Source organism: Phyllobates terribilis, unplaced genomic scaffold (assembly GCF_046119375.1).
Source record: "Phyllobates terribilis strain yellow unplaced genomic scaffold, ASM4611937v1 Scaffold_97__1_contigs__length_5976380, whole genome shotgun sequence".
Lineage (NCBI taxonomy): Eukaryota > Metazoa > Chordata > Amphibia > Anura > Dendrobatidae > Phyllobates > Phyllobates terribilis.
The window spans coordinates 3,313,966-3,333,809 of record NW_027362857.1 but is presented as its reverse complement, the minus strand read 5'-3'; the positions used below and the strand labels follow the sequence as shown (position 1 = coordinate 3,333,809).

Here is a 19,844-nt window from a genome sequence, read left to right as displayed (position 1 = left end):
GTAAGGTCATGCACATGGGAAAGAAAAACAGCAGTCACCCATACATATTAAATGGGAAACCGTTGGGGAAATCTGACATGGAGAAGGACCTGGGCGTCTTGGTTAATAGCAAATTAAATTGGAGTGCCCAGTGTCAGGCAGCAGCTGCGAAGGCAAATAGAGTCATGGCATGCATCAGAAGAGGAATAGGGGCATATGATGAGAAGATTGTTCTTCCTCTGTATAAAGCGCTGGTAAGGCCGCACTTAGAATATTGTGCACAGTTCTGGGCTCCGGTGCTCAGGAAAGACATATTGGAGCTAGAGAGGGTACAAAGGAGGGCGACTAAGGTAATAAAGGGAATGGAGGGACTAGAATACCCAGAGAGGTTGTCAAAATTAGGCCTATTTACATTGGAAAAGAGAAGGCTTAGGGGAGACCTCATAAACATGTATAAATACATCAGGGGGCAGTACAGAGATCTCTCCCATGACCTGTTTATACCAAGGATGGTGACAAAGACGAGGGGGCACACTATGCGTCTGGAGGAAAGGAGGTTCCTGCACCAGCATAGAAGGGGATTCTTTACGGTCAGAGCCGTGAGACTCTGGAACTCTCTGGGAGAGGAAGTGGTGATGTCCAACTCACTTAATGAGTTCAAGAGAGGCCTGGACGCCTTTCTTGAGAACAATAAAATTACATCTTATGCTTAGTTAATTAATCCAGGGATTTAATCTTACTGCCAGATTGGTGTCGGGAAGTGAATTTTTCCTCAATGATGTAAATTGGCCTATACCTCATGGTTTTTTGTTGCCTTCCCCTGGATCAGCGCTGCGGAATAGCTGCAGTGCACAAGAAATAGGCTGAACTGGATGGACGCTTGTCTTTTTTCGGCCTTATAAACTATGTAACTATGTTGCTTCGGTTGTTTATGTTTATCTTGCGATTTTGCCATTATACGGTCAATAGTTGCCACTCTTCACATTGTAGTATGTGTAGATTATGGAGTGGCACCGTTTGAAAATTATACTAGTATAAGTCATCTAGATCATCGTAGGACACTATGGATTATTTCATCACTTTGGATAGGTGAGGGATATGGTTGTTTTTTATTTTTGCTGTTTTACAGTTGACAGTGGCTTCTGGGATTAGGTGTTAGGTGAGTATAAATTAGCTTATTTATTTTCTGTTTTTTACAGGGAACAATGGTGTGAAGATATTCAAGGTAATCCCCTGTCGATCACTGTGCACTGGCAGGCGGGTTTTACGAAGCTCTACATATGAAAATTTGACACTGCAGCTTGCAAAGGAAGGAGCTGAAGAAGCGAAGAGTGAGAATTCTCACAGCAGCTGCAAGCTACACAGGATGTCCCTTCCCCTGACGCCATGTGCCTATTCAAGAAACATAATTCAACAGCGAGTTATGGGGAAAAGATTAATCTCAGTGATACACAAAATAGACCTGAGGGGATGCGGATTGTAACCCTAGTTTTAAACATAGTCCAGCGTAAGGAAAGGAGATACCCAGCACAGCCTTGCAGGGGCCCCTAGGACTCTGATGTTTAGCATCCATGCGTAGCAGGGGCCCGGCTGGGTCCAATGACACCAGAACGGGCTCCCTAGGACTGTCCAGTAAGAACATATGGCCCATTTTAGTTTTGGGAGCTCTTAGCTGGGAAATAACAGGGATGGAGACTTGGGCTCCACCAGGGGTGCAGTAGGGGGAGTGACACAGAGAGTTTGAAGGTCTCTGTAGCTAGAGCCTATTGTCTTTTTCCTGGGGAGGTCGTGATATCAAGTCATCCACCTGATTGTCACAGCTGACACCCGATGCTATGTGCAAGGAACGGTCCCGCACCGCTCCCTGCACATTAACCCCCGAAATGCTGTGATTGAAATCGATCGCAGCATTCTGGTGGCAAGAGGAGGTTAGCGCGATACTTACCTTCTCTGCCGGCATCCCGCAGCGTCTGAGTCCGGTCCCAGATGTTGTCATGGTGACCCGATGTCATCATGACAACATCCGGGTCATCAGAAGGCAGGAAGTTGCTTTGGTCATGCGCCACGCGTGACCAAAGTAACTTTTCCCTGTGCAGCGCTGACAGGCTGCATAGCACAGGGATGGTGATGAAGTTAACCCCTTTAGTGAACAGGGTAAAAAAATAAAATAAAAAACAAAACATAAAACGATGCTTTATCATCATACCACCAAACAAAAAATGGAATAAAACGAGATCAAAAAGACAAATGTAAATAAAAATGGTACCGCTGAAAACGTCATCTATCCCGCAAAAAACAAGCCACCATACAGCTCCAACGGCAGAAAAATAAAACATTTATAGCTCTCTAGCGATGCATAAACAATTCTTTTTTCTATAAAATAGTTTTCATTGAGTAAAAGTGCCATAACGTGAAAAAAAATATAACTGTGGTACCGCTGTAAACGTACTGACCCGAAGAATAAAGCTTCCTTATCAATTTGACGACACATAGAACGGCATAAAAAAACCACCAAAAAACAATTCGTGAATTGTTGTTTTTTGTTTATTCTGCCTTCCAAAAATCGGAATAGAAAGCAATCAAAAAATGTAATGTGCCCAAAAATGGTACCAATAGAAACATCAACTTGTCCCACAAAAAAAAAAAAAAAATCACATGACTCTGTCGGCCGAAATATGGAAAAATTATAGCTCTCAAAAAATTGCGATCCATAAACTAGTCTTTGCAATAAAAAGGGTTTTTTAGTGTGTGACAGCTCTCAATCATAAAAACCTGATATGAATCTAGTATCCCTGTAATTGCACCGACCCGAAAAATAAAGTTGTCTAATCACTTATACCGCACGAGGAATGGCGTAAAAAATAAACTTTAGCGTTAGGGATAGGGTTGTGCTAGGGTTAGGGTTAGTGTTTTGCTAGGGTTAGGGTTGGGCTAGGGTTAGGGTTGTGCTAGGGTTTGGGTTGGGCTAGGGTGAGGGTTGAGCTAGGGTGGGGCTAGGGGTAGGGTTGGGGTAGGGTGGAGCTAGGGTTAGGGTTGGGCTAGGGGTAGCATTGAGCTATGGGTAGGGTTGTGCTAGGGTTAGGGTTGTACTAGGGCTAGGGTTAGGGTTGTGCTATGGTTAGGCTAGGATTGGGTTAGGGTTGGGCAAGGGTTAGGGTTGCGTTAGGGTTGAGCTAGGGTTAGGGTTGGGCTAGGGTTAGGGTTGAGCTAAGGTTGCGTTTGGGCTAGGGTTGTGGTTGTATTAGGGTTGGGGTTTGGATTTTTTCAGAAGTAAAGAAAAAAATACCGTCTATATGGCAACTAATGTTGAGCACAAGAGCTCGCTACTTGAGTTTGCATCGGGTGCTCAGGTATGCACCGAGTATAGCGGGTGCTCGAGTGACATGCTCAAGTCTCCGCCTCAAATGTTTTGCAGCTGTTATACAGCCAAAAAAACCTTGCTGGGACTTCTTGTCATGCACAAGCGATCCCCACATGTTTTTATTTGGGTGACTAACAACCATGAAACATGCGGGCGGGGACTCGAGCATGTCACTTGAGCACCCGCCATACATGGTCCATACCTGAGTACCCGATGCAAACTCAAGTAGCGAGCACTTGCACTCAAGACTAATGACAACTTATTCAATATGATGACCTAATGTTATCAAATTCTGTGTCGTACCTCTGGGTTCAAAATGTTCACTATACCCCTTGATAAAATCCTTCAGGGGTGTAGTTTCCAAAATGGAGTCACTTGGGGGGGGGGGTTTCCACTATTTAGGCACATCAGGGGCTCCCCAGTGCTGCCTATCTGATTAGCGAACCGGGGGGTCCTCTGTTCTCTGTACAGGGCCCAGTGGGTGTGAGGGCGGGGCTTAGGGGCATGGCCATCGGAACCCGGAGCCCACCGGGGGTTTTCCCGATCATACGGTGGGCCAGTACGCCCCTGCCCATAATCCCAGCTGGGGGCTGGGATTCGAAGCATGGTAAGGCCCAAACTAGACATGGCCACCATGAATTTCTAGTAAACAGAAAAAAACACATGTAGGGACTCCATCTTTAATAAAAAAAAAAAATCCTCGTTCCGACGTAATCCATGGGTCTTCTGTCTTCAGCTCTGCTACATATTTGCCATCAGAGAAATATGTCTGCTGACAGATGAGCAGGCACAGAATGACACTGGAGCACTGTTACTGTGTAGTGCGGCACTATGTTGCTTTTTTGTCATTTCATGCTGTGTAGAAATCTTGGGAAAAGTGTGGATTGTGCTCTGGAAGTGATCAGTTATAGCTAACTATGTTATTTTCTGCAGAGATAAGTCCTGCATAGAAGATGGGATATATCGGTCTGCAGATAAAGAACTTCACCTAGAGACATCACTGGTGAGTATGTGTATTACCTATGTTGAGTATATGTATTACCTATACACACACACTGACACTATATACAGAGCTCCTGTGTATAATATTAATGGTGATCATTGCATTACCTGTACACTGACACTATATACAGAGCTTCTGTGTATAATGTCACTGGTGATGACTGATAACCTGTACACTATATACAGAGCTCCTGTGTATAATATCACTGGTGATCACTGTATAACCTGTACACTGACCCAATATACAGAGCTTTTTTACATTTTTATTATTTTAGCATTATTTGTCACTATGTTGTGGCATTATGTGCTTTGGTCATGAGATGACGATATTTGTCCCTTGTATGTGGTATTATTCAGTCACTATGTGGTGGTAATATGTGGTCTCATGGTGTGTCAGTATTTATACCTTGTATCTGGTAGCATTTGATCACTATGTGGTGGTATTATGTGCTTTGGTCATGGTGTGGCGGTATTTGTGCCTTGTATGTGGCATTATTTGGGCACTATGTGGTGGTAATATGTGATCTGGTCACGGTGTGGTGGTATTTCTGCCTTCTATCTGGTAATATTGGTCTTGGTAGAGTGGATTGTGGTTGGTCATTTGTTTTATCTGATATCAATAAGGGGAAACCTCTTTATTTCCAATATATATTAAATACTTGGATGTTTAACCCCTCCCTGCCCTGTGACTATTACACAGCAGCAGAGATGCAGTTGCAAAGGTTCACCAGAGAAAGCAAGTTGGCATTTGGTGAGATTTTCACCTCTGTATTTATAAGACAAAACCAGGAGTGGGTGAGAAATTCATAAAACATTACCTCGGATTGCTCCACTCCTGGTTTTGTCTTATAAATACAGAGGTAAAAATCTCACCAAATACTCAAAGTGCCACAATCTTCTGACAGTGCTGATTCCACCAATAAATAAGTGATCACCTTCCCAACCTGTGCATCGCTGATGACTTGTTTTCACCAATAAAAACCCTTTAATGCAAACTACAGTAATTGTACATCGCATTTCTGGTGAGCGCACAGTGATGGGCAGAAGCGGCCAATATAATGGGTATAACGGCTAACAGGTATTTGCAAATAGCTGAAGGGTGGGTGGGCCCCTGGAGTCAATGTCCCTGGTGGGCCCCAGACACCCCAGTCCGGCGCTGTTGACAGCAGTGACCTGGGGGTCTGAAATGCTTCCTGGGGCGATCCCCATGCTGTCCCCATGTCATTTGAGCACTGTCACTATCGTTTTGGGCACTTTTTAGGCTTTCTACAGACTGTCGGGGGTGCCGCCGCAAAAATGCTCGGGTCTCCCATAGACTAACATTGGGCTCGTTGCTCGGGTCGAGCACCCGAGTATCACGGTGAGCTCGGCCCGAGCTTCGAGCACCGGAGCATTTTAGTGCTCACTCAACACTAATTGCCACTCTTCGTAATGTGCAAACAATGTCTTCTTCAGGTGGATTCCACCTGGATCCCTCATGAAAAGCACTAGATAAAAATGTAAATGATTGAACATATGCACTGCAATATAAAAACAACTTGCTGTGCATTGTGTATTTTTCAGTCTTTTTCAGCTTCTTTTCTCCGCTTCCAGCTTTGAAAATTATGAAGTGGTTAAAGAAAGTGATCGGTTCATTCTGCTGGTGGCTTCTGTTTGGAAGCCGCTCACTATTTTATATGTAGTTAACAAAAACACTGATGTTTTCCTTAAGTGTCTTCTTATAAAATAAAAAATCAGTGGGTATGCTGGCGTCTATAAGGTGCTGTGTGTACGTACCCTTAGGAATAACAGAATCTCTGGTCATCTCCTCCATTTTTGGCCAGAGTTTAGAGGATTAATGGGAGACATAGAACCGCTATTCTCCAGTTTGGGATCTAACCCTTCAGACATACTATATATGAGGTATAGTATTAATATACCATAAAAGTCAGTAATAATCAATTAAATGCGAAAAGACATTAAACAATTTTAATTTTTTATTTCTTTGAATTAAAATTGCATGGAAGGATGAAGACAAGTTCTTGGAGGAGCCTTCAACTTTTGCACGTGTCTCTTGCTGGTCAGGAGGCCACAGGTAGGTGGTACAACTCCTTCCATACAGGTACAGCATTAATGGTGGATGTGCTGTAGTTTCTTCAGAGCGCTAGATTTGGGGGTTTTCTGTCCTCGAGATGTCAATGGTGCGTTGGTGGCAGCAGCCAAAAATGCAGCTTTCTCTGACAGCACGAGCAGCCCTGGATAATCCACGCCGGCAGGATGTTATCATCCGGCGGAAGAGAGAACCTAGGAGAAAAGATGTAAAACTGATGTAAGTAATGGGACTCCATATTAGAGGACACTACTGTGGTGTCACTGTAGCATGACGTTAGAGGAATCATCCATACAGAGGAGCAGAATCATTGTCAGCCATCATACATGTGACAATCCCACCACTGACGGATAACATCTGCTCCACATGACTTCTTCTCACTGACGTCATACAACATGGAGATTATCGTCACACTTACCTCGCCTAGTTTCCCCCTCTTCAACTTTCTCTGTTTTTAGTTGTTTTCTCAGTGTTCGAAAATATTTTCTTCTCTTCTGAACTGGAGATTCTAATCAAAAAGCCAGAAAAAAATGTTGATTATAAACTCCTAAAAGATGAGCTTTGTATCTTTATAGAGTTATGCACCTGATTAATATGAACCTGTAGCTTTTCTGGGTTCCGGTGGTGTCTCCCCAAAGAACCATGTCCCCATATTAATATGACATTACTTTCAGCAAGCCACAGTGTTATATAATCAGTTAGATAAAATTTCATTGTAACTTTAAAGAAGACCCATCACCAGGTCAAAAGTGTCCAAGATTCGCTCTTATTTTATGTCGGCTTCTCCCCTGAGTATTCTGATATTTGTTTTCCTAAAATCCACAGTACGGTTGTAGAGATATGGGACTTTTTATTTAGTGTTAATTATTATGGTCTTTATCATGTGGGCGTGGTAACCTAAGGGCACGCCCCAGAGGATCCTGTGAGCACCGCCCCTTTGTAAAGAATAAAAATTACCACTAATTACAAAGGCCCATAACTCTGGAACCTTATGGGGGATTTTAACAAAACAAAAAATAGAATACTCAGGGGAGCAGAAAGAATAAAGGAAGTAATTTTAGAGCCTTAATATTTAAATTTTGGATCATAGGCTATAATTGGATGGCCTATAAACCTGTACATACCTGACAATGAGGGCGAGGATGACTCACTGTTTTTAGCAGTAAAACACTGATTGTCTCCAACAGTTTTGGAAGGGGAAGATTCTTTCTGCCTGTTGGTAGAAAAAAGACACGTAAATTACAAGGAATAAACAATAGAATAACGGAAGAACACCTGTCTGTAAGGTCAATTAGGACAACATAGAGGAGATAGCCTGCTCAAGACCACATTTTACCAGCAAGAATGGAGTCTAATTAGTAATATTGGCCTGTAGTGAGTTGGAAATGAATGGTTGGTCGCAACAATCAGCTGTTATTGAAGTTATCACAAGTAAGACCCACAGAGATTGTGTAGTCATGGGGTGGTGGATGCTAGATTTAGATTTGTGTTACTCGTATCTTGTATTTGGATCCGACATATATCAGGACTAAATCTCATAATAATAATAATCTACTCACATTTCTGAGCCTTTTTCACTGATCTCTGGGGAACACCCTGGAGGTGACATAGGCACTTCATTGCCTTCATCACTGTTCTCTTGGGAACACTGTGGAGGTGACATAGGCTCTTCATTGCCTCCATCACTGTTCTCTTGGGAACACTGTGGAGGTGACATAGGCTCTATATTGGTCATCATCCCAGTATTGGTGATATATAGCTAAAACAGATAAAGAAATATAAAATAGATATATTTAATTTTTTTTTGTAATTATAGGTTTCATACATTTTATTAGCCACATACTTACTTTAGAAGACCTTTGATAAGTTGATGCAAAGTTTTTGATTTCTGGCCAGTCATTGTCCTCACTTGTGTCCCCCTCATCTGAATTCATATGTTTGAAGCTGCTACTTCGAGCTAAAAAATACAAGTGTTATTAGAGATTATTAGTATAATACCCAGACAGTCACCATGTTATCACTAATAATGATGAGAACTGATTTTGACATAAAATGAAAGACAAGACACACGTCAGTTTTCTGCAGATGACGTCTCATTTTACTTACTGATAAAGTAGCGGGTGTCCTCATCTGACTTTAGGTCAGGAACGAACAGGGGCTTCTGACTTAAAAGGTTGTCAAAGTCTAAGTCACGCATAAATGGATGAATTTTGATCTCATTTGCGCCTCCTGGAAAAGGAAGACAAGAAAGAAAGTGATACAGTCATTGTCAGAGAAACTGCTCCATATCTGTAGAATTTATGTTAATCTGAACTGAAGATGTAACAGAGCCGACATAAAGGAAATATATTGAACATTATAGCATGAAGAATGGGTAATAGACAAGTAGGTAGAGTACAGAACCTCAGTGCTGATCCTCATGGAACCCATCATTTGTCTGGTCACGCTGTAATAATTCATTGATAATACTATTAATATTACCTGTTCCAAGTCTCAGTGCTGGAATTTTTCTGAGCAGTTGAGTGATGATGCCTCGAGCATTAGTTGGAGGAAAGTAATTACATCTCCAAGGTATATCATCTGTTATATAAAAAGCAAATATTATAAGAAATAAAACCTCTTCATTTATTTTCAGAAAAAAAAATTCCTTAACAAAGCTAGAAAAAACTACAGAACTATTCAAGTCAAATAACAGTGACATCACAAGCATTCAGATTATTTTACTTACCCTGGATGATACTGTGTAAAATATTCCTTCTGCAAGCCCCTGTAAATGGTGGATATCCAAATAGAAATTTATATAGGATGATCCCTATTGACCACCAGTCAACAGGCCTTCCATAACCTATCTTTAGGATAACTTCTGGGGCCATGTAAGTAGGGGTGCCAGCAGTCTGGAAACCAACAGAAAAAGGAGATGATGATCAATAAATATAATTGCGACACATAACATCAGTGGAAATGTTTTTCTAGAGAAATTATAAATCAGAGAAGGAGAAAGAGATGAGATCTGTAAAGTACAAGACCCTGTAAGTAAAGCCTACCTCTTTATCAAGGAACTCTTTGGTGATGTCCTTAGTTGGAGTCTTGTAGAAGTCTGAGTTTGGTCTCATGAGGCCGAGTTTTGAAACCCCAAAATCAGTGACCTTAATATGTCCTGTTGATGTTATCAGGAGGCTGTGAAAGAAAAGATGGTGTCAGCACCATCAGCACCAAGTAATAACCCACAGACTGTATAAGAAACTCTAACTTTCTTCCCCTCTAATATGCTAGAGGGGTCACTTACTTCTCAGGCTTCAGATCTCTGTGCACCACACCATAGCTGTGCAGGTATTCCACAGCAAGGACCGTTTCCGCAATGTACATACGGGCCAAGAGGACCGGTAAAGGACCCCTGTGCTTTAGAAGGGTACCACAGTCACCTCCTACAGGAGAAAGCAAATATGAGAACTGAGGGTTTGTTACAATGTAAATTACACATGATGAGTGGGAATGTGAAGAAGGCGGAGACATTGGGACAGGATGGTCTATATATACTGTATAATGTAGTGCGTATACTGTATACTGCAGATAGACCCTATACATAGAGACAGAGCCTCATCTACGAGCCTCTAATTTTTTTCTCTGTGAACGTTCTTATCTATAAAAACTCTTCAAAAAGACAAATCTTCCTTTTACCCATAGTGGAAATTGCTGCCGTGCTCAGCGAGGACATACTGGGGGACTTTCATAGAGATCAATGGTTTTTCAGGCATCTTGGTAACAGATGACTTATAATAATTGCAAAGAGGACATGTAACCGTCCATGTGGGCACATTGTGGTCATATATAGGTGCTAGGATTAAGCAGACGTGGGCTGGATATAGATACAATGGATGTGTCCTACCTGGTACATACTCCATGACCATACATAGATGAAGTTTAGTAGGAAAGGAGCAGAACGTGGAGACCACAAAGGGACAATCTGCGAATGCTGAGATGTCCCTCTCCAGAAAGGCCCATTCAAGCCTCTTTGGCTTTTTCAGGTTCTCCTTGTCCATTTTCTTCATAGCGCAGACTTGGTTTGTATCTTTATGGCGAACTAAGTGGACGGCCCTGGAGAGGAGAAAAAAACATGATTTACTATAAATTCTTATTAACAATCTATCTATAGATCTCATCAAATGATCTCCTGTATTAATGATTAATGTGGGGCCATCACTAGAAAACCATGTCTATAAATACATAAAATAACACTCCACAAATGATCACCAATGGGGGGTCCTCATCCACGTCACATCCTAACTGACCTGAATAGTGACAGATAGATGTGGACCGTGATGTGAACTCATAATTTGTCCATGGGAACATAACATGGGAAGGGCGCAGAGACATCGTCATAAGGAGCCCTGGGAAATATATATAATACCAAAGTAAAGCTCACCCAAAGGCTCCACTGCTGATCAGTTTGATCGGTTTATAGTCGCTCTTACAAGGATTTCTCCCCAGGTTCAATGATCCGATCGCGGCCTAAAAAGGAATAAGAAATGACATTAAGACATAGAAACTGCAGGGGAATAAAAGCTGAAGATGCAGGAACGTCTCTCTTCTATATTATGTCCATGATGATTACACTGCAGCAGATGTAGGGGACGTGATACAAGCCGGACCCTGCACAGACACTATTATATTATAGGAGATATCCCCCTTATACAAAGACACAGGCGGAAATACAAACTCCGCACCACTGAGTACAGACTGTCCTCACAGATGATGAAGCCACAGGGACAGGTGGCCATAAAATACCCTGTGTCTGCCTGGAGTGGACATGGAGGCCTCCACCATCATAAATCTGACCTTCTGCTAAATGGCTGGTAATCTGGAGAAGATCAGACAACAAGGACATGAGATGTAGACCTGTGTCTGCCTGGAGAGGACAGGGAGGCCTCCACCATCATGAAACTGACCTTCTGCTATATGATTGGTAATCTGGAGAAGATGAGACAAGGACATGAGATGTAGACCTGTGTCTGCCTGGAGCGGACATGGAGGCCTCCACCATCATAAATCTGAGCTTCTGCTATATGGCTGGTGATCTGGAGAAGATCAGAGAACAATGACATGAGATGGAAACCTGTGTCTGCCTGGAGAGGACAGGGAGGCCTCCACCATCATGAACCTGAGCTTCTGCTATATGGCTGGTGATCTGGAGAAGATCAGACAACAAGGACATGAGATGTAGAAGATGATAGATCCTTACCAGGCGCTCCACTGAGTAGGCCGGATACTCCAGTACAAGCAGGACATTTTGGGCCAGTTGTTTAATAAAGGCCAATTCTCCACTTTGGGATTTTTCTTCAGCCTATAGAGATGAAAACAAAGAAGAAAGGAAAATCATGAGAGAAAAAGCAAAACGGAGGAGGCCATTTATATCACCATGTTACTTATGCTATCTACACTACAAGTACTACATGACAACTGACGAGGGATCCGGTCGCTTGTAAACCTTTAAATCCCCACGTCCTCCCTCCATACCCAATGTATGTATATAAGACACATGGCTGCTTGTGACCTGTGTAAAATGGCCACAGCAGACTCCAACTCAAAACGCGGGGTGACTGCAACAATGATAGCCCCACAATTATATACAGTAGATATCTAATAGGCTTTAAACCAGAAGAAAAACAACACCTAATTAAGAGTTAGACCCTAGCCGCACCACACCGACACAAGGGTTAAGGCATTAATATCCCACATTAATACCACTATCCTCACAGGACCGAAGTCCACTAGTTATATTGAGATGTAACCAAAGTCACTATTCCCCCAACAGTAACCTCCGTCCAAAGGACATCACATTTATCAAGACTCTGACCCAAACCTATCCCCCACCGCTGTGACCGTCCCAAAACCTCTACTTATCAAGTGCCAGCCTTCAAACTTTCCTCCCATCTCTTTATAAGGGCTGGTTGGATGCTTGAACGTGAAACTCCTACCTTCTTCCTTTTATTGTCCCCCTGTAACCCAGCTCCTCAACTCCTTCCCGCAAATGTACGGGTTATTAACATCCTGGAAGGGTCCTCACATGTGGAGGGGGCTCAGGAGCTGAGCTCCCCAAACATGCGTATATGAAATAGCCAGCATCTGTCCCTAAAAACCGTGGACAACGCAGAATTCTTCTGTTAACCATTTAAATAAAGCTGTCAGTCTGTGACAGTATCATTTCAATTGTGCATGCACCGATGCCTGAGCACTCTTGCTTTCATCGGCCCTCTACAAGGCGATCACAGGGGTCTAATGCATTTCTAGGACAACCAGGGGTCTGCTGAAGACCTCCGTTGCTGAAACCACGGTCCTCCTTGTGAAGCTTAGCTATAGGCTGAGCTCCAGAGGAGATCCAGATTTTCACTATATAGCGCAATACTGTAGTATTGCAATATATAGTATGAGCGATTTGCAGGATTAAGTCCCCTAAGGGAACGAAAAAAAAAAATTAAAAATAAAGAAGAAAAGATTTAAAAAAAATGTTAAAAATATAAAAGTTCAAATCACTCCTCTTTTCACCATTTAAAATAAAGAAAGGAAAAAATGAATGATCATATTTGATATTGATGCGGTTGTTAAAGTCTGATCTTTTAAGATAGGGAATTAATTAATACGATCAATAAACACCGAAAAGAGGAAAAAAAATTGGATTTGTGGGGTTTTTTTGTCTTCTCATTTCACTTAAAAACATTAATAATAAACAATCAAAACACCCATAGAATCTATGATTCTATGACACTCTATGTACACAAAGTTCACTGCAAAACTCAAATCTTCACTCATCCCAATCGACAGAAAACTAAAATGTTATGGGTCCCTGAATATAGCGACACAAAGAACCATTGCATCTCACTTGGAGTTTTTTTCCCTTGTTTCAGTACAATGTATGGTAAATAGAATGGAGCCACTGAAAGCTACAACTTGTCCTGCAAAAGAATCAAGCCCTCACATGTCTATGGCAATGGAAAAATAACAAATTTATGGCTCTTGAAAGAAAGTGAGGAAAAAATGAAGGCATAACAACTGAAAACTCTGTGGTCCATAATTGGTTAACCAATCCAATTCCCCCCTACCTCCACAACCCTCCCAATAACCCTGTAGATATCACCCTCTCCCTTGTCATGTAGCCTGTATGCCCTATTACTGCTCCCCGGCTATTCTTATCTGGGTATTTGGTACAGGTTAAACTTATATTCCATTATTATTTTCCATTATTACTATATGATTTGTGCAGATTGTCTGCTATTTACCTGTTGTACTAATGTCCATATGTTCTTCTGTAAATGCTCAAGATATTCTGAGCTTATATGACCTCGTTTGTATTTGGTCAGGCAATCTCTCACAAGCTCCATTACCAGCCGGTAAATGAAGCTGAGGACGCCATCGGGTAGTGGTAGCACAAAGTCAGGGTCATAGGTGGTAAGAATCCCCTGGAGTAGTGCTAACACCTGAAGTCTGTCTGGAGGAATTCCAGACATTTCCAGTAAATCCAAGCGCAGTCTGTATATGACTAGCTATATGGCTTATCACACCGACAACAATGACACCGGAAAGTCAAAGTGACAACTAGAGTGTAATCACTTGTAGAAGTAGTGATGGTTAATTGTGATGTCATAATGGAATCTTGTGTTCTACTCTTAAAGGGGCAGCTTACCTTATAAGGAAGTTGCCTAGCATCCCTTAAGGAGGCAACAATATAGGCTGAGCATCGGTACCATATGCAGACATGGATGATAGAACTATGGACGCTTTACTCTTCTGAGCAGTTAGAGTATTATTATGTTGTTACATAAATTATTTATATCTGTTCCACACAATAAAAATTACAGTGTTTTGTATCAATAAGAAAGTCATATTCCGGGGCTAAAAGACAATGTATATCTTTGTACCGTGTTAGGGGCTAAAAGAAGTATCTTTACTGAGGGAACAGGGCCGGACTAGGGGCTGCGCCCAGCTCTGGCATAGGACGCACACAGGCCCATGTTACTCTCCCACACCCACTTTCAAAGATGAGGGTCTCTATTACAAATATGACCCTGCCTACCATTGGAGAAAATCTAAATTTACTACTCCCCGTGATACCAATTTATTAGGATGATCATTTAGGTCTCTTTATCACATTAATAGTTCCCCTTGGGCATCCTTATAATAATAAGAGTGCCCCTCTGGGTTTCCTTATAATAATATTAGTGCCCCTCTGGGTCTCCTTATAATAATAATAGTGCCCCTCTGGGTCTCCCTATAATAATAATAGTGCCCCTCTGGGTCTCCTTATAATAATAATAATAGTGCCTCTCTGGGTCTCCTTATAATAATAATAGTGCCCCTCTGGGTCTCCCTATAATAATAATAGTGCCCCTCTGGGTCTCCTTATAATAATAATAGTGCCCCTCTGGGTCTCCCTATAATAATAATAGTGCCCCTCTGGGTCTCCCTATAATAATAATAGTGCCCCTCTGGGTCTCCTTATAATAATAATAGTGCCCCTCTGGGTCTCCTTATAATAATAATAGTGCCCCTCTGGGTCTCCTTATAATAATAATAGTGCCCCTCTGGGTCTCCTTATAATAATAATAATAGTGCCTCTCTGGGTCTCCCTATAATAATAATAGTGCCCCTCTGGGTCTCCTTATAATAATAATAGTGCCCCTCTGGGTCTCCTTATAATAATAATAATAGTGCCCCTCTGGGTCTCCCTATAATAATAATAGTGCCCCTCTGGGTCTCCTTATAATAATAATAATAGTGCCTCTCTGGGTCTCCTTATAATAATAATAGTGCCCCTCTGGGTCTCCCTATAATAATAATAGTGCCCCTCTGGGTCTCCTTATAATAATAATAGTGCCCCTCTGGGTCTCCCTATAATAATAATAGTGCCCCTCTGGGTCTCCCTATAATAATAATAGTGCCCCTCTGGGTCTCCTTATAATAATAATAGTGCCCCTCTGGGTCTCCTTATAATAATAATAGTGCCCCTCTGGGTCTCCCTATAATAATAATAGTGCCCCTCTGCGTCTCCTTATAAGATTAAAGGGAATCTGTCAGAAGGATCAGCTCTCCCTCCCAAGCCGTCTATATGGGCATACGTTATACACGTGGTCCCTTTACCAGCGAGGTTGGTCGACTGGGATAAGAAAATCATTCAACGAGAGACTAGATGGATTTTATTATCGAATGGCCTATTGTTATAGTGTGATCACTATTCAGTATGGCCCTATTACATAGACTATCGCCATACAGTGTGTAGGCCAATTGTGGCTGCGCTCTTCTATACGGCATAGTCGGCCATTTGGACGGACTTCTTTTCTTTATCTATACTTTTAATCTTGGCTGCACTGAATATTGATTCAGGGTTAAATGATTCTCCTTTGTGTGTGTATCGATTATATCTGGTACATTTACACTATATTAATACATCCTCTATATTTATAATATATCTATACACCTATATTCCCTGTTGTCTTGTTGCCTAGCCATTATGGGAACCAATCTGGACCTATGATGTGATAAATACTTGATGAGATCCATAAAACAGCGCCCCCTATTGGAGCCCACTGTTCGTTTCAAGCATGGACCTTCTGGTATCTGTATGGGGAGGAAACCTCTCGCTGGAGCGCCGCGTGCCTCCCAATGCGCACTGACGCCCCCTCCGGTCTCATCGCTGGAACACATTTTTATGTAAAGTGTCATTGAATGCAGCAGCCGGGTCTAAGCTCCTAATAAACACAACCCTCCGCCTGCCCCGCTGTGTTATTACAGGCTCTATTCCCCTTCAAGCCTAAGCGTCAGAATGCCTGCTCCTCCTCTTACCTCCCCCTTTCACCTGCTGTTATAGTACAGCCTGTCTGGGCTCTGTATTAAAGCCTCTTATTAACCCTCTCCCCCTATGTATCTACTGGTAGACCCCATATTAATATAAGCCCCTTGCATACCATGAGTTGCAATATTATTATTGTAAGAAACCCCATGTGCACTATTATTATCAGGCATAGATGGGGGCATTATTATTCAGTATCGGCACACAGGGGGCATTATTACTATCTAAGGCAAGGGTGGGCAATTAATTTTCCAAAGAGATCACATGAGAGACCATGACTGTTGCGGAGAACGAACCAATAGACAGATATGAATTCTGCTCAATATTCATATCAACATATTAATTACATTTATTATAATATATTAATATTATCACTAGAGATGAGCGGTGTTCGACTCGAACTGTTCGCCAATCTCAAATTCGAGCTGTTTTGGGCGGTGTTCGAGCCGTTCGGCGAACACGAACAATTTGAAAAACATCCGGCTGTTCGAGGTTATGTTCCATAACTGTTCGTGCACCAAAATCATAACTGGATTTTTTCTCAGTAATGCTGAAAATTAATGTTAATACGCAGTTTGAGTGTACAGCGGGGCGGGGGGAGGGGCAGGGGATGGATCTCTGCAGAAATAATGAAGATCTCCATTTTTTTTTCTCTTTCCCCCATTTACAGTGGGGAGGTGCAATCTGTCAGCCTATCAGCAGCGCACACACGGAGCGAACTGCTTTTTTCACACAAGCAAAGGCATGTGTCATTGGCAGTGTATGTCACATGTCCTTGCCCTATAAGACCCAGCCATTTTCCACGTAGCCACCATTTTCTCACTGCTGCAGCTGCGTGTTAGACGGCACCGCTGTTGCTGTGTGCGCTATACTTTGAGTGTTCATTTCAAGCCAATTTTCGCACAAATCTACAGATAGCTTGGGAGTAGGGGATAGTTGTGATTGCAGTCCTTTTGAGGACTAGGTTACATCATTTCCTACGACTTTTATCAGGCAGGTCTGTGCTCTTAAATAGATAGGTTGGGAGTAGGGTCTACTTGTAATTGCAGTCCTTTTCTGGACTAGGTTACAGCATTTCCTAGGACTTTTTGCTAGGCAGGTCTGTGCCAGTGCTGTGCAAGTTTTTTTCACAGCATTTGGCTAAATCTAGCTAAGCAAATCCTTTTTGGCCTCTTGCAGTGTGTGTTAGTCAGTGGAGTAGCCTATCTGTGTTGCAAGCTATACCACCTGTGTATAGAATACAAATTTTTTTACTGCACCTAGCCAAGTAAAACCTTTTGGGTATAGCATCATTCTATTAGTCCATCTATACTAACCTCCACCAGGTTGCAAATTAAAAATAATTTTTATCTGCATCTAGCTCTGAAAAAAAATGTGGTCTTGTAGCAGTGTGTGGGACTTGTTCTATTAGTCCATCTATACTAACCTCCACCAGGTTGCAAATTAAAAATAATTTTTATCTGCATCTAGCTCTGAAAAAAAAATTGGGCTTGTAGCAGTGTGTGGGACTTGTTCTATTAGTCCATCTATACTAAGCTCCACCAGGTTGCAAATTAAAAATAATTTTTATCTGCATCTAGCTCTGAAAAAAAATTTGGGCTTGTAGCAGTGTGTGGGACTTGTTCTATTAGTCCATCTATACTAACCTCCACCAGGTTGCAAATTAAAAATAATTTTTAGCTGCATCTAGCTCTGAAAAAAAATTTGGGCTTGTAGCAGTGTGTGGGACTTGTTCTATTAGTCCATCTATACTAAGTTCCACCAGGTTGCAAATTAAAAATAATTTTTATCTGCATCTAGCTCTGAAAAAAAATTTGGGCTTGTAGCAGTGTGTGGGACTTGTTCTATTAGTCCATCTATACTAACCTCCACCAGGTTGCAAATTAAAAATAATTTTTATCTGCATCTAGCTCTGAAAAAAAATTTCGGCTTGTAGCAGTGTGTGGGACTTGTTCTATTAGTCCATCTATACTAAGTTCCACCAGGTTGCAAATTAAAAATAATTTTTATTTGCATCTAGCTCTGAAAAAAAATTTGGGCTTATAGCAGTGTGTGGGACTTGTTCTATTAGTCCATCTATACTAAGCTCCACCACCTGTGTATGTAATAAAATTGTTTTACTGCATCTAACCCAGCCAATACTTTTGGGCTAATACAACAGTTTGGCCACTCAGCTCTGCTCGGTTCCCATCCATTGTTTTTTTGTGCAAACAACTCCAGAGTTGTCAATTAGTTAACCACCAAAATGAGTGGAAAAAGGCCTGCTGATGGTGGAAAGGGGAATAGGTGTGTTGGGAAGGGAAAAAAAGGTTGTGTCCGTGGGGTAGGTGTTAAAGCAACAGTAACATCTGCAGAAGAAAGACCATCTTCCAGCCAAACTAAGATGTCTACTTCTTTTAGTGGACAATGTGATAAGATCCCTTTCTTACGGCCACGCCAATCGCTACAAATTCCAGATGAGGCACAAAAACAGCAGGTGCTTCAACGGATATCAAGTGCTCCTTCAAGTGGGCTTCAAGTTATGACCACCATACTGATTACTAACAGTATAAACACTGATATTATCACTGCGCAGCAACCATGTAGTGGTATAATTGTATATATCAATTCCAGTGCTCTGCATACTATATACAGTACAGACCAAAAGTTTGGACACACCTTCTCATTAAAAGATTTTTCTGTATTTTCATGACTATGAAAATTGTACATTCACACTGAAGGCATCAAAACTATGAATTAACACATGTGAAATTATATACTTAACAAAAAGGTGTGAAACAACTGAAAATATGTCTTATATTTTACTTTCTTCAAAGTAGCCACCTTTTGCTTTGATGACTGCTTTGCACACTTGTCATTCTCTTGATGAGCTTCAAGAGGTAGTCACCGGAAATGGTTTTCACTTCACAGGTGTGCCCTGTCAGGTTTAATAAGTGGGATTTCTTGCCTTATAAATGGGGTTGGGACTATCAGTTGTGTTGTGCAGAAGTCTGCTGGATACACAGATGATAGTCTTACTGAATAGACTGTTAGAATTTGTATTATGGCAAGAAAAAAGTAGCTAAGTAAAGAAAAACGAGTGGCCATCATTACTTTAAGAAAGGAAGGTCTGTCAGTCCGAAAAATTGGGCAAACTTTGAAAGTGTCCCCAAGTACAGTTGTAAAAACCATCAAGCGCTACAAAGTAACTGGCTCACCAAAAGTACCACCCCAGGAAAGGAAGACCAAGAGTCACCTTTGCTTCTGAGGATAAGTTTATCCGAGTCACCAGCCTCAGAAATCGCAGGTTAACAGCAGCTCAGATTAGAGACCAGGTCAATGCCACACAGAGTTCTAGAAGCAAACACATCTCTACAACAACTGTGTTAATTCATAGCTTTGATGTCTTCAGTGTGAATGCACAATTTTCAAAGTCATGAAAACACCGAAAAATCTTTAAATGAGAAGGTGTGTCCAAACTTTTGGTCTGTACTGTATGTGCATAGTGTGCTGGTAATTGTACAAATATATGTATATTAAGTCATCTACCATCTCTCTGATCATAGTTGTTCACTTTCCCTTTTCTTTTTCAT

General features: G+C 41.7%; 1 protein-coding gene across 1 annotated transcript in view; it reads right to left on the bottom strand.

Moving 5' to 3' along the window:
• Positions 1-6,437: 6,437 nt before the first annotated feature.
• LOC141198546 (microtubule-associated serine/threonine-protein kinase 3-like) overlaps positions 6,438-19,844 on the bottom strand; it is a 193,701-nt gene continuing 180,294 nt past the window's right edge. Inside the window, exons 6-17 of the mRNA XM_073662980.1 lie at positions 10,855-10,940; positions 10,318-10,526; positions 9,718-9,856; positions 9,476-9,608; positions 9,160-9,325; positions 8,913-9,011; positions 8,538-8,660; positions 8,279-8,388; positions 7,991-8,190; positions 7,556-7,644; positions 6,850-6,939; positions 6,438-6,625 (exon numbers count right to left, since the gene is read on the bottom strand). Of these exons, the coding sequence (XP_073519081.1) occupies positions 6,486-6,625; positions 6,850-6,939; positions 7,556-7,644; positions 7,991-8,190; positions 8,279-8,388; positions 8,538-8,660; positions 8,913-9,011; positions 9,160-9,325; positions 9,476-9,608; positions 9,718-9,856; positions 10,318-10,526; positions 10,855-10,940 (1,584 nt within the window). The 3' untranslated portion in view covers positions 6,438-6,485. The remainder of the gene's footprint in view (positions 6,626-6,849; positions 6,940-7,555; positions 7,645-7,990; positions 8,191-8,278; positions 8,389-8,537; positions 8,661-8,912; positions 9,012-9,159; positions 9,326-9,475; positions 9,609-9,717; positions 9,857-10,317; positions 10,527-10,854; positions 10,941-19,844) is intronic.